The 14,650-nt window shown below is 39.7% G+C and overlaps 1 protein-coding gene across 1 annotated transcript in view; it reads right to left on the bottom strand.

The window, feature by feature from the left end:
• Window positions 1–14,650, bottom strand: part of LOC150081141 (ubiquitin carboxyl-terminal hydrolase 8-like) — a 581,739-nt gene that overhangs the window by 15,445 nt on the left and 551,644 nt on the right. The window contains exon 21 of the mRNA XM_090381373.1: window positions 14,011–14,099. Within this exon, the coding sequence (XP_090237499.1) occupies window positions 14,011–14,099 (89 nt within the window). The remainder of the gene's footprint in view (window positions 1–14,010; window positions 14,100–14,650) is intronic.

The following is a 14,650-nucleotide window of genomic DNA, read 5'->3' as shown; positions in this document are numbered from 1 at the left end:
ACGAATAGAATCCTACATCGAACACTTTGTAGAGGATACAGTAGATAAGAAAAGATAAGAAACTATACAGTAAAATACATTTACTGGATTTACTAACAGAAACTGTACCAATAAGGAAGAAAATGGAAGACCTCAAGACAGAAGTAGATGGTATCAAAAAACCGATGCTTTTGTCTCAGATTCCTTCGATAAAATACAAAATAGCATAAGCAAGCTGCAGGACTCCAACGCTGCTATCAATAAAAAACTTGAGGATCTGGAAGCTTCTTTCAAGAAAAATTAGGAGAATTCTATTCTACTTAACTTACGGATTGACTCGATAGAACAACAGTTATTAGAAAATAATGTAGAAATAGTAGGATTAACAGGATTAGCGGGCCAAGACCTAGAGCATGTTATTCAGCAGCTGGGGGGTTGCATTAAAGCTACAGCACAATAACAAAGTGGAACGCTACTACATACCTAACAACAAAAAAATAAATGACAAGCCTACACTAATTGTGAAATTCTCAAATCATGTGGTAAAGGAAAAATGGATGAGAAAGGCAAAGGAAATTTGATTTACAGCAAATGATGTATTTCAGAACAACAGCAGTGCTCCAATCTACATAAATGACCACTTAACAACACACCTCAAGCAATTATTTTGGGAAACAAAACAATTAGTAAAAACTCACAGTTTCAAATTTTTATGGTTAAAACATGGAAGGATTTACGTGAAGAAGAATGACTCTTCAAGAGCCATAAGAATCTTGAGTTCAAAGGACCTGCAGTATATAAAATAGACTACTTCATTGTGAATAATTGTAATTTCTTGAAATCTAGGCCTAAGGTAATATTAAGGCATCAGGTATGCTTTTTGAGGAATTGCAAACTTTCAATTCATCTTAACATTTTTTTTTAAAAATCCAAATATCCAAGTTCTTTTAATTGATAAAAAACAGTTTTTTCTGGTAGCTCTAAACATCAGGTCATTAAGAAAAAATTGGTTTAACTTTTTGCAATATATAAATGCAATGAAAAAATATATTTCTTGTATAGTTTTAACAGAAGTTAACATAAAAAGTGATGAAATTGCCAACTATAACATACTAGGATATGACGAGGTCTATAAGTTGAGAGAGTTGAGAAGGGGTGGTGGAATAATAATATACTATAGAACATGCTATAAGGCAATACAGGTTTACCACGAGACTCAGTCTTGCGAAAACTGCTGTCTCAAATTATTAGGAGAAGATCCACTTCATGATTTGTGCTTTTTATAGGCCACCATCAGATTCTATAAACACTTTTCTAATAGAATTAGATAACATAATTCTGCAATGGGAAGACAAACAAGCTGATAAGACCATACTAGTGGGAGACTTCAATATCAATTTACTAAATGATGAAACAGAAAATGTAATACTCAGATACTCTGCAATCTTAAATAATTATGGATTTGAACATACCTTATTTGGAACAACAAGGCAACAAACGATGGAGGGAGATAGAACAGTAAGCTCCTGCTTAGATCATCAACAGGCCAGTGAGGTGTCGCTAGTGCATATTGTACATCTTTCTTGAGCTCCTCAAAAAAGTCTCTAAATTGTGATATAAATTGTGATTTCTAGCTGTAAAAGTGTCCATCGAGTTCCTCGTCTGATGGTGAGTCCATTCATAGTACTTTTGTGTCAAATCTTGTAGGGATATCGATGCTAGAAGCGTTTTTAATTAACGTCGCTCTGTTGTTCTTGCTTGCGTTGGAACTGTCGTCAAAATGGCTGCTCCTACATAGGACTGACTATTGTTAATATATTCGTGGAATTTTCTAATTGATATTGTTGCTGTTTTGTACTGTAGAATAATGATTTTCATTGCATTTTTGTTCAGTATGGCTAATTTTTGTAATTGCGCATTTGATTGAGAAGCCTTTGAGACTATATTTTGGCAACTTAACTATAGTTGTTTTGACCATGAAATTAAGTAAGCTTCAAGTCGTCATTGCTTCTTCCCCATGAAGAACAAAGGTCTTTGTTCCAGGAGTTCTTTGTTCGACGCCATCTTGCCCTGTTGTTGCTGGGTGACCACATGCCTGAAGCAGTAGGTACTTGATTATTGTTACTTATCATAAAGATATTGAATCGATTTTCATGATTATATACAAGATACATATTTTGGTCTGTAAATTGTTAACTGTTGACTGATTGATTATTGCATTGTAAGCTAGCATAAGGAATACTGTAGCAGTTTCAAGGCTGGCTAGTTATAAACTCTAACTGGACATATAAACATTGGAAGATTAATATGATTTTTCGCTGCGCCCCTTGGCGAGCGTAGTGAAAAACGCAAATTATCGACATCCAACACAAACTTATACTGTTGGCAATTGGCTTTTCATCCCGCACTTTCAACCCGGATTTTTCATCCCAGATTTTGTAAGCGCCCTGTCTCAACATGAGCACAGTGCAAAGTTCATCTACCACCACTCTGGATGAATCAGAGGCACATCACAGCCTCATACAACATAACAACCCCTCAAAAGTCTGTCACTCAACCACAAAAAAAAGGAAAAGAGAAAAAAGCGCACCGATTATCATTCTCAGGAAGAAGTTCAAGAGTGCTCCAGCCCCTCTGACTTTGGTCCTGATGAGACCCAATGTAGTACTGCATGCACGAGAGCTTCCACAGCCGCGGGCCCCAATGTAGACCCCAAACTCTCAACTCCTACGCTTCCTCCTTCAGCCCTTGACCAGACGATTGTAATGGGTCTAAAACCTTCTGAACGATTGGCCATCTCGTCCTCGCTGATGCCCACTGACTGGAAAACCTCTGCTGAATCTACCACGCTTCATCAAACCATCTGCAAGTTCCGCCTCATACTTGTCTCCTATCTGAATAATGACACCAACCGGATTACCAAAACGGCTAGCACTTATGTACAGGAATTGTGGACTAAATTGGACTTGATAGCGACAGAATTAATAATAGATAACGAGAAACTCCGAGCAGTAAATGATGAGTTGAAGACAAGAACAACTATTTTCGAGAAGGTGGTGGATACCCTTTCCAAGCTCTCGCCTTCTCCTGACCAGGCTTCCCCTCTTGGAATGAATGACCTGACTATGGCTATACCTGATCCCACTCCATTCTCTTATGCGGGAGCAGTGAAAGCTAGGAAAGTTACCCGTGCTGTGGCTGCAAAGCAGCAACAACAACCACCATCAAATTCTGATAGGAAGATGCAGCATGTGCTACTACTCCGTGCTAGTGAAGACTCGAACCTCAAGACCAGTACTGAGGTGCAGGAGATGGTTGCTAACACGCTAAAGAGTGATTATCGAAATGTCAAAGTCAAATCGCTTAGACCCATCAGGAACAGGGGAGTCATCCTCGAAACTACCACTGAAGAGGACCTGAAAAGCATCTCCTCCAGCGGTTCCCTCTCATCTGTTGGTGTCCAGGCAGCACCACCAAAGAAAGCTAATCCATCGTTACTCATTTACGATACTCCCAAGGATTGGTCTAATGAAGAAATTTTAGACGACCTCTACTACAAAAATCTGGCCGACTATGGGTACACTAAAGAAGAAGTCAAAAGAGAAATTACATTCAGATTTCAAACAAAAACAAATTCCAATTCAACGGCGCACAGGGTCATTAGCCTTTCACCCAAAATCTACAAGAGAGTTCTCTCAGCTGATAGAATTTTCTTGGGTTGCAGCGCATACAGATTTCGGCCTTTCACAATCGTCACAAAGTGCTTCTTGTGCCTAGGATATGGCCACACCTCCCAACACTGTACCCATAACTCCCCCACATGTGGCCACTGTGCACGTAGCGGGCATGTACATGTGGAGTGTCCCCATCAAGATGAGCAGCCTTGCTGTGCCAACTGCAAACGACGGAAGCGAGAGCATTCCCACTCAGTCCGTGATGTTACTTGCCCTGAGTACCAACGTGCACTAGAAATGGTACGACTAAATGGTAGTCTAAATACAATCAAATCAAGCCGAGCCACTGCAAAAAACTTTGATTCTACTCCACAGGCTTCCACCAACTCAGTGTGGTCTAGAGCAAAGCTAAGAATTATGCAAATAAATGGACAGAGATCACGATCCGTCTCTGACGAAATTCGTGTCTCTGCTGAGGACCACGAGATCGATGTTATCGCCATCCAGGAACCCTACACCGCTAGAATACAATCTGGACCATCAACAAGGATTATGGGCTTTCCCATCACCACCAGAGTCATTCAGCCTGTCCCAGAGGACCCAAAATCCTGCATTGTCGTCTTCAACCATGAACTGGACATCTTGGTCGTGCATGGGCTCTGTAACAAATTTGCTACCTGTGTTCAAATCATTAGCAAAGTACTGACCTTTTATCTTATTTCACTGTACTGCCCACCATCTGCAGACTTCAATGACTCACTGAATTACCCAGAATTTGCACTCAATTTCCTTGAAAAAAAGTCAGTCCTTCTTGTCTCGGATGTCAATGCCAAATCCCATTTCTGGCATAGCAATACCACGGACCTTCGAGGAATAATGCTAGAGGATTTCATTGTCTCCCACAAACTCATAGTCCATAATCAGCCAAACCAGCACACCACCTACAGCAGCTCCACAGGGAATCTAATACTGATGTCACTGTCACCACCAACAATTTAGGCCCGTGTATCCATGACTGGCAGACCATACCAGATTGGACCCTTAGCGATCATAGAGTTATCACATTCGATCTAACCCCAAATGCAACTAACACATCTAGGATGCCCAGACCACATGCATTAGTGCGGTTCTCCATCAAGAGCATCAACTGGTCTTCGTTTGATGACTCTGTAGTCAAAGACTTTATTTCACATGAACCAAACTACCTGAACTCCTGCACAGCCACTGAAATAGCAGACATGATGCAGCAAGTGTTGTTGAAGGCCTCCTACAGGTCGGCTAGGAAAAAATCTATCCATCCCACTGCCTGCTCTTGGTGGTGTCAAGAGCTTACTGCACTCCACAGAGAGGTCCATCGTGCCCGTCGACTTTATCAACGCCATCGCGACTGGCCTCCCTGTGAAGTAGCTAGATTCCACGGCAATTATATCGCTAAAAAGAACGAATATACCAAAGCTATAGCTGCCCAGAAGAAAACCGCCTGGTTGGAGTTTGTTCGAGACTCAGGGAATTCCAACCCCTGGGGACTTCTATACAAAATAGCGAGGGAAAAGACTTTCAGGCCTGAAATCTTTGGCACTGTAACTACTGGGAACACCGAGACTTCTAACTGGACCGACTACATCAACTCCACACTTGACAGACTGTTTCCTGAAGATAATCCAGCAGACGATCTACCTGAGCACAGAGCAATACGATTAGCTAATCAAACCTATGCTTCCGAGGAAGAAACAAATCCCTTTACAATGGAAGAGCTCACAGCCATCCTCAACACGATCAATCCCCAAAAATGTCCAGGAATGGACCTCATTGAGTACGTCTTTGTCCTTCATTTGTTCAAGCTTAGACCCCTATATCTCCAATTGCTCTACAACAAATGTCTTCAAGAGGGAGTTTTTCCCAAGGCGTGGAAAGTGGCCCTGCTGCGACTCATAAGGAAGCCCGGAAAACCCCCAGGAGATCCGCGCTCCCTTAGACCAATTGCACTCTTGGCAAATCTAGGCAAAGTTCTAGAAAGGCTCATGGCTCTCCGAATCACACAACTGTTCCAGGAAAAGAACCTATTCTCCCCAGCGCAGTATGGCTTCACACCAGGGCGATCTACAGAAGAGGCGCTGTTTGACTTCGTCCTCCATATTGAAAACTCCACATCTAAATATGAACTGGCCATCTTGGTGGATTTTGAAGGTGCCTTCGACACTGTCTGGTGGGACAGTGCATTGGCATGCTTCCGCCTAGCTAACTGTACCTCCCATCTCTACAAGCTCTTCCAGAATTATTTCACAGAGCGCACTATCGTGGTTAAATCCAATCTTCTGCAGATAACTAGACCAACCTCTCGGGGGTGCCCACAGGGTTCTGTCTTGGGGCCCTTTGTGTGGAACACGGTCCTGCACAGCTGGCTTTCTAAAACTTTTGAAGGATGCAAAATTGTGGCGTTTGCAGACAACCTGACTATGGTTGTTTCTGGGAAATCACGCTCCAACCTTGAAAACAAAGCAGATCTTGTCCTAGCAGATCTCTACTCCTGGACAGTTCTCAACAAGCTTCAAATCAGTACCAGCAAAACAAAAATGATGCTTTTTAAATCAAAGCTTGACCTACGTCGCCCACCACAAATCAAGATCTCCGGAAAACAGCTTCCTATTGTGACACAGGCTAAAGTCCTAGGGGTGATCACTGACCATAAGCTGAGCTTCCTTCCACATCTACAATACCTAGGGGTCAAAACGAAAAGATTTTCAGCTGCAATCATGAGGATCTCCAAGAGCAACTGGGGACTCTCCAATAAAACACTCTCTCTGTATTATAAAGCTGTTTTCATCCCCATTGTGACCTACACAGCAGGAGCGTGGTTTCACCGGGTTCAACGAGTACATATGAAAGTCAAGGTCAACTCCATTCAACGTGCTATGCTCTTGGCCACTCACAGATTATGCCGAACAGTGTCTACAGCTGCCATCCAGGTGACAGCTGGAACTCTGCCGCTTGATCTATTTGTTATCTTCAGAGGGCTTAACTTCCGAATTAAAAAGAAAATACCAACGAAGATACAGGGCCTAGAACTAAATCTCAATACTGACCCCAAAGCAGAAAGAGCTCGCTGTTATAAGGAACTCGTCAACATTTGGCAGTCTAGATGGAACACCTCACGCACAGGCTCCGTTACCAGAAAATTCCTCCCTGATGTCACTTTCACAACCCTGAAAACGGTAAAGACCTGGCTTTCTCTCACCTTGGAATCCTCCTACTTGGTTACCGGACACGGGTCCCTCAAAGAAAAGTTACATCTACTGGGTTTGCTACCAACAGATCGCTGTTTCTGCGGCAGTTCAGAGAATTGGAAACATCTTCTTTTCGAATGCAGGTTGTACGATGACTTAAGAAGGACCCTGCTGCAGGCTGTGCCAGGTATCTCAGAACAGCAACCAGAGCCTCTACTCCAAACACCTGACAATCTAAAGGCATTCCAATCCTATGCATCCGAAGTCTTTGAGCGCAGGAAGCAGAGCTACATAGTTGTTACTGCACCTAACAATACCTCTTCGGTGACTTAAAGAGTTCTATATTCGCATGCCACCACTTCTTCATTTTTTTTTTTTTTTTTTCTTCTCCACGTGCTGTCTGGAGTTCCCACTCTATACAGACAAACACCTATACAGAGAAATAGTGTGCCAGTAAATTGAATCTCTCATAGTGGGAAATTTTAACTTTCCAGATGTTGACTGGAATTTGTGGGTTGGTCACTCACAGACTACCAAGACTTGTGGATTTCTTGGATGACTTTTCTACAGCAGCATGTTAGAGATCCATCAAGAACAAGTACCCTTGTTCTGGTTATCAGCAGTGATTCTATATGCATTAAAAACGTGCAGGTAAAAGACCATGTATTAATGTGGAATTTAATTAAAAGACATAACTACTCTCAAGAGTAAAAGGAAAGGCTTTTGCTTTCATCGGAGTGATTACGGTGTTTTCAGACAGTTTTTAAATTCTGTGCTGTGGGACCAACTGTTGCTGTTACCAGTAGCAAATTCTAAATAGGAAATATTCATGAAAGTAATCAGAAGCTACTAGGCTTTCCATACCAAAAAAGAAATACTGTTCAAGGCTTAGACCTAAATGGATGTCAGATGAATTATTGAGGCATGTGGTAGAGAAGAAAAATGCATGGGATGCATATAAATTAATCGGGACACAGAGGGGCACCTCCGTAGCCAGGTGGGAAGGAGCAGCAGTGCGTAGCACACGCTTCTTGATTAGACCGGGGTTCGAGCCCATCACCACCAAATACGGAGGATGCGGAAAGGTCAGGGAATGACCACTGCATATTCCAGGAGCAATATGGCCTTAGTTGCTAATGCTCCTAAAAACCAAACAACCAACCAGGACACAGAACTCTATGGAAGATATAAATTAGTTGTAATCAAGTTACAGAGGTTAGGCATGCTAAGGCAGATTATGAGAAGTCCCTGGCAATGAATGCAAGGAAGAACAGCAAAGACTTCAATGCTTATATTAACGGTAGATGGAAGGGGTTGAATCACATTGGGCCACGTGATGTCTATAGGTTAACTGTTGGTGACCCTGCTTAGGTTGCGGACAAACTGAATAGGTATTTTGCATCTACATTCACACATGAGGAATTCTTTACAGAAGGTGATGCCAGAAGTTTATCAAACTATAACGAGGACCTATGGTAACTGAAAGGAAAGTGTATGAGAAATTGTTGAAGATGGACATTAAAAGGCGTGAATGGAATCTATTGAAATATATTAAGGGATGCAGCAATGCAGATAAGCAAACCTTTTGGTCATAATTATGAGAGCATCCTTGGATTCACGGGAGGTCCGTATGCACTGGAGATGTGCAAGTGTATCCCCAATTCATAAAGGGGAACAAAAGGCAACATGAGTAATTACAAACCTGTTAGCTTAAAGTCTGTTCCATAGAAAATAATAGAAATCACTGGTTAAAGAAGCAGTGCAAGACCATCTGGACAGACATGCAATTATACTGCAATCACAGCATGGATTTGTTAAGGTACGGTCTTGTGTAAGCAATCTGATAGGTTACTGTAATTCCGTGACCAAGGAGCTAAATGCAAAAAATAATTTTGATGTCATATGCAGGGAGCACTCGGTTTGCAATGGTTTGTTTTGAAATGATTCACAATAATGATGGTTGTGAAACCAGAAAGCCAAAAATATCCAAAAACTATAAAAAATTTCAAAAATGTGCAACTTTAAATACCGGATATGATGTAAAGAAAACACAGTCAATCAGAGATGAGGTGGCCGCAAATAAGAGAGGAACACTCAGTTTGCTTGTTGGTGTACTATTGTTGGGCCACTATTCTACAGTGTCAATTTGTGAGTTTTAATTAAAAATTGATTAAATTAATAAAATAAGAAGTGCCATTTCTAGTAAGAGAAATGTGCAGTAAAGCCAAGTGAATTTAAAAATGTCACATAGATCTATCATGCTGAAAAAAAAGATGGGGGTAATTTGTAGAATGGAAGATGATCAGGCACATCTTAATGTGTGCAGAAGTATGAAATTGTCTCCATCGACTGAGAGTACCATAATGAAAAATGCAGATAAAATAAAACCATCACTGCAACATGCTATGACAGTAAGCACTACACAAGTGAGTTATAGCAGAAGTAAACTTTTTAAAAAAAAATGAAGAAATTATTGTCATTGTGGGTGGATGACTTAAATAAATTTAAAAAAAAATTCCACTGGCTCAAGCTGTTATTTGATAAGGCAAAATCAATTTTTGAAGATCTTAAGAAAAAAGAGGGTGATGGTGAAACATTTTTAGGTAGAAAGTGCTGGTTCATGCAATTTAAATCTTGAAGTAAGTGCTGCTGTGCAAAATTAAATGGCACGGTGGAAAGTGCAGATAATGAGGAAGCTGCAGCATTTCCTGCAGTTTCAAGCCATTGTGCAGGAGGGTAATTATCCTCCTGGTCTCATTTTTAATGTTGACAAGACAGCTTTATTGGAAGAAATTGCTATCATGAACCTTCATTGCTCATGAAGAACAGTCTGCAAAAGACAGGCTAATGCTTCTGCTGGGCACAATGTCTCTGGCACTTTAAAATTAAAACCAATGTTGGTGTACCATTCAGACACCATGTACTCTCAAGGACCTAAAAAGCCATGTTGCCAGTCTACTGGAAATGGAACAGGAGAAGTTCTTTAGGAAATGGAGGGCTTGGGTGACACAAATCTTCTTGGATTGGTATTCAAACTATTTTTGTCCTAGTGTGCTCTGTTTTTGTCAAGAGAATGAGTTACCAACCAAGGCTCTTCTTATCTTGGACAATGTCCCTGGCATTACTGGAAACCTTGCTGAAGTTGGAACATCTCAGGATGTCATTGTTTACATACCACCAAACACCACTTCAGTTTTGCAACCAATTGACTAAGGGGGTAACAGCAACCTTTAAAGCCTATTAGCTCCACCAAAACCTTCATGGAAATGGTGATAGTTCTGGACAGGTCAGACCAAACTATCAAGGATTATTGGCACTCATTCGACATTTTGAAGGGCATTAATAACATCAATGCAGTTTGGAAGGAAGTGTCAGTGAACTGTTTGAATGGAGTGAGGTGCATTCTCCCACAATTTATACACAACTTCACAGAATTAGGGCCAATGTAGAACTTTGAAGATGTTAGCAGACTGGCACAAGAGGTGGGATTGGATGAGGTTACAGCTGAAGATGTAACAGCTGTTGGATTGCCATGGATAGCAGCTTTCCAATGAAAACTTGGAAGAATTAGCTAAAGAAATAAGCCAAAAGAAGGAAGAGGAGAAAGAAAAAGATGAAGAGCCTCCAATAAAATCTGAGTACAAGCGATCTATAGCTCATCCTTTCAGCAATGGAGACCCTCACTGATGAGCCCTGTGAGATTGACCATGACTGGGAGCGAAGTGTGAAATTGAAAAGGAGTGTAATTTTATCCATTGGCCCTTATTCTGAGATTCTCAAAGAAAGAAAGAGGAAATCTTGACAGTCAACATTGTATGCTTTTTTCCAAAAAAGGGAAGATCCTCAACCAGGGACTTTATCTGAGAAGTAAGGTCTGCATTATGCCACTGTCAAAAAAAGATCAATGCAGGGCCTTACAGTGACACTTCTAAAACTTTCCATCTGCTCTTCGAACATATCAAAATAAAGGTACAAAATTTAATTTTTTAAAAATTATATTTAGTTTGGCTATTTTATACTGAATTGCATTTAATTCTTTCAAGTTTTAAATATAACAATGTCAATTTTGAGAGGGGCTTGGAACAACTCATTGATTTACATTATATAATTAGGTTCATTTTATGCAGTTTTTTTGTTTTTTTTGTGACTGTTCCATCAGGAATGGAACCCTGTTGTAAACAGAGGGCTACCTGTACTTGGATTTCAGGAAGGTTTTTGATACTGTTACACATAAAAGACTGCTGTACAAACTGGAGCAATGTGGCATTAAGGGCAAGTTACTGCTATGGATAAAGGGATGGTTAAGTGAAAGAAGAAATAGTGGTTATCAGTGGTCGCTGCTCTTCATGGACTAATGTTATTAGTGGAGTTCCCCTGGGTTCAGTGCTGGGCCCATTATTGTTTTCAATATTTATCAGTTATATTGATGAATGTATATCAGGCTTTGTAAGATCTTTGCAGATCTTACAGGTTGGCAGGGTGGTTAACAACAGTACTGCAACAAGGTCTAGAAAAATTGAATTGATGGGCTGAGAAATGGCAGTTGAGGTTTAACATTGATAAATGCTGTGGTTGTATATGTTACTCTGGGGGTTACTGCATATAGGTAGCAGTAACCCCAGAGTAACTTTTGACCTATGTGATACTGCACTCAGGGTAGTGGAGTATCAAAAAAGATCTGGGGGTAATTGCAGCTGACATGAAATTCTCTGAGCAGTGCAGACATGCTGCCAGGACAGCTCAAAGGCTTTTGTCAGTGGTTTACAGAAATTTTGTTAACAGGAATAAGATGATTATCCCTTTGTATAAGGCCATGGTTAGAGCTGCATCTTGGGTATTATATACAAGTCTGGAAGCCTCACTTTAGGAAAGGAAGGGTGTAGATCTGCTGGAATGGGTGCAGAGAAGGGCAAACAGACTAAAAAACATACTCTTACCTAGAAAGACTTCAGTTCTGCAAATTGCAGCATCTCGAGACTAGGAACCATTGGGGAGATCTGGTTGAAGTGTTTGTTTAAAGGCTTTAATGGATTGAGTAAGATGATTGTTAATGGCATTCTTCCATTTATTGAGACTACACACGTGAGGGGGTTATAAATTCAATTTGAGGAAAGATGATTGCAGGATAGATCTGTGGATGTGGATGGGTTGAATAAATTCAAGGAAGAACCAAACAAATTTTTGGAGGGAAACAGATGGGTGAACTGTGTTTTTTTTTTTGGCTGATGCTATATAAGCTTGCTTTCTTGCATCATTTGCCATTACTAATACTATTAATATCATTAATAAATATTGATTAATGATATTTATTAATGGTGAACCCATCACTGAACCTTAGAGATTCCACTGATAACATTAGTTCACAAAGAGCAGTGCCCATTCTGTCCTCTGGCTTCTACCACTCAACCATCCCTTTCTCCATACCAACTTGCTCTTAATGCCACAATGCTCTAGTTTGTACAGCAGTCTTTTATGTGCAACAGTATCAAACGCCTTCCTGAATCCAAGTATATGATAGTAAAATTATTTTTTACATCCAGTTACTTTGTGACTGCATCACAGTATACAATCAGATTAGTCAGATACCCCCCCCCCCCCCGCCCCAACAAATCAATGCTGTGACTGCAGTATAATTGTATTCCTCTCTCTAGAGGTTCTGTATTACTTCTTTAACCAATGACTCAATTATTTTCCCTGGAACAGAGGTTATGCTAACAGGTCTGTAATTACTCATATTACCCTTTGATATGCTTTTTGAATCAGGGATATATTATCACATCTTCAGTCCATAGGGACCTTCTCCGAATCCAAGGATGCTCTTATAATTATGGATAAGGGTTTACTTACCTCCTTTGTTGTTTTCCTTACTATATTATAGTTGGATAGATCACACCCACCCAAGGTACTTTTTTATGTTTAGTTTCAACAATTTACTTTACTCATACACTTTCCTTTCCTTTCCTTTCAGTTATCACAAAATTATTTAGCTCCCTGTTAGAGTATGATAAATGTCTGGCATCCGCTTCCCTAAAGAATTCCTCATGTGTGAATGTAGATGTAAGCTACCTATTCAATTTGTCCGCAACCTGAGCAGGATCATCAACGGTTAACCAATAGACATCAAGTGGTCCAGATCTGCTGTGATGCATGAGGAATCACTAATGATAACCAGATCAAGATTACTGTTTCCTCTTGTTGGCTCTCTAATATGCTGCTGTAGAAAACAGTCATCCAATAAATCCACAAAAGTCTTGCTAGTCTTGCAACCCACAAATTCCAGTTAACATCTGGAAAGTTAAAATCCCATCCCCCATTATAAGACATTCTGATTTACTGGCCCACTACATTTCTCTGTATAATTGTTTGTTATACCAATCAGAGTGACTCTTATGTCACACCAAACTGACTCAACATTACACTGGCCACCTATGTCAACTGGATGAACTGCCTTATATTTAATATGCTTCTTAACTAAAAGCATAACCTCTCCCCATAGGGGTTGGGTCACTTTTCTAGAAAAGAAAGAACCTAGTGGTGGTCTCAAAATCAAGAAAAACTCCAAGAATAAAAAATGAACATGATGAGTACAGTAATTTTTTTCAAAACTTTTGAAAATTCATTTAGAAACTTTATAATTTATTTTAAGCTCTTACCATACATTTTTCTTTAGTTTTAGGTTAAACTAAAATCCTTGTGACAAGATTTACTAGTGCAATAATGTAAGTATGATGTAATCACTATCCATTTATATCACAGCAAAGTGGATATTTTAATATAATTATTTTATTCTAGTTATATTAGAAAAAATATTTTATAGTCGTTTTAATTTTCATTTTTGAGCTGTTACAGCCATACATTAAATATGGGGTGGCTCTTATTAGTCTTACTTTTGTTAAGGTTTGATTTTTATGGAACTCAAACAGACAGGTATGACAAAGTTCCAAAAATGTATAAAATGGTTTTCATCATTACATAGGGATAAAAGGTGATTCCTTTTATCCCTATTTAAGTATGTATTAAAGGAACCAATCCCAAGCCCATCATAATCACTAATATTTAGAAATGACACAGTCCTCTGAAGTACTTTGCAAAACAAAAACTTATACATTTCTATCTAATTGTGCTTTACTCACCTTTACATCAGTTGATGAAATTTCTGATACTTCCTGATCATCATATTTGTACCATTTATCATAGACGCTACTCCGACAGTAAGAGGTGTCTGATAAAACATAAAATAATATGTTAAAATTATTATTATTAGAGTATTATAATTTCTATTAACAGTAACTTCATTATGTATTATTTATTTAGCACTGAATGATCAAAACAGTTTAATTTATGGAGAACCAATAACAGAGTGAAGAGTCGAATACAACAGGATATGGTGCCTCTGTAGCCAGGTGAGCAGGAGCAGCAGTGCTTCTTCATTAGACTGGAGTTCGAGCCCGTGACCACCAAATACGGAGGATGCGGAAAGGTCAGGGAATGACCACCACATATCCCCGGAGCAATATGGCCTTAGTTGCTAATGCTCCAAAAAAAAAATAAATAAATAAATAACAACAGGATATGACATAGACACTTGTGTGTCATCAACAAATTCTGGAATTAATTTAAAGATATTAGAAACAATGGTATTTAATAAGTGAGATTAAGGCTATCTACCACTGACTTTGCAAATAGGTGACCACTATTTGGCTTTAACTGCCTATCAGAGTTGATGGATATCACTTAGAACATACACAAAAAAACTGTCTTTGTCAAAAATGG

This window comes from Mastigoproctus giganteus, chromosome 9, assembly GCF_048544385.1.
Source record: "Mastigoproctus giganteus isolate SK-2022 chromosome 9, ASM4854438v1, whole genome shotgun sequence".
In the NCBI taxonomy this organism is placed as follows: Eukaryota; Metazoa; Arthropoda; class Arachnida; order Uropygi; family Thelyphonidae; genus Mastigoproctus; species Mastigoproctus giganteus.
Note: the sequence above shows the minus strand (reverse complement) of the source record. Positions and strands in the feature narration are given on the sequence as shown.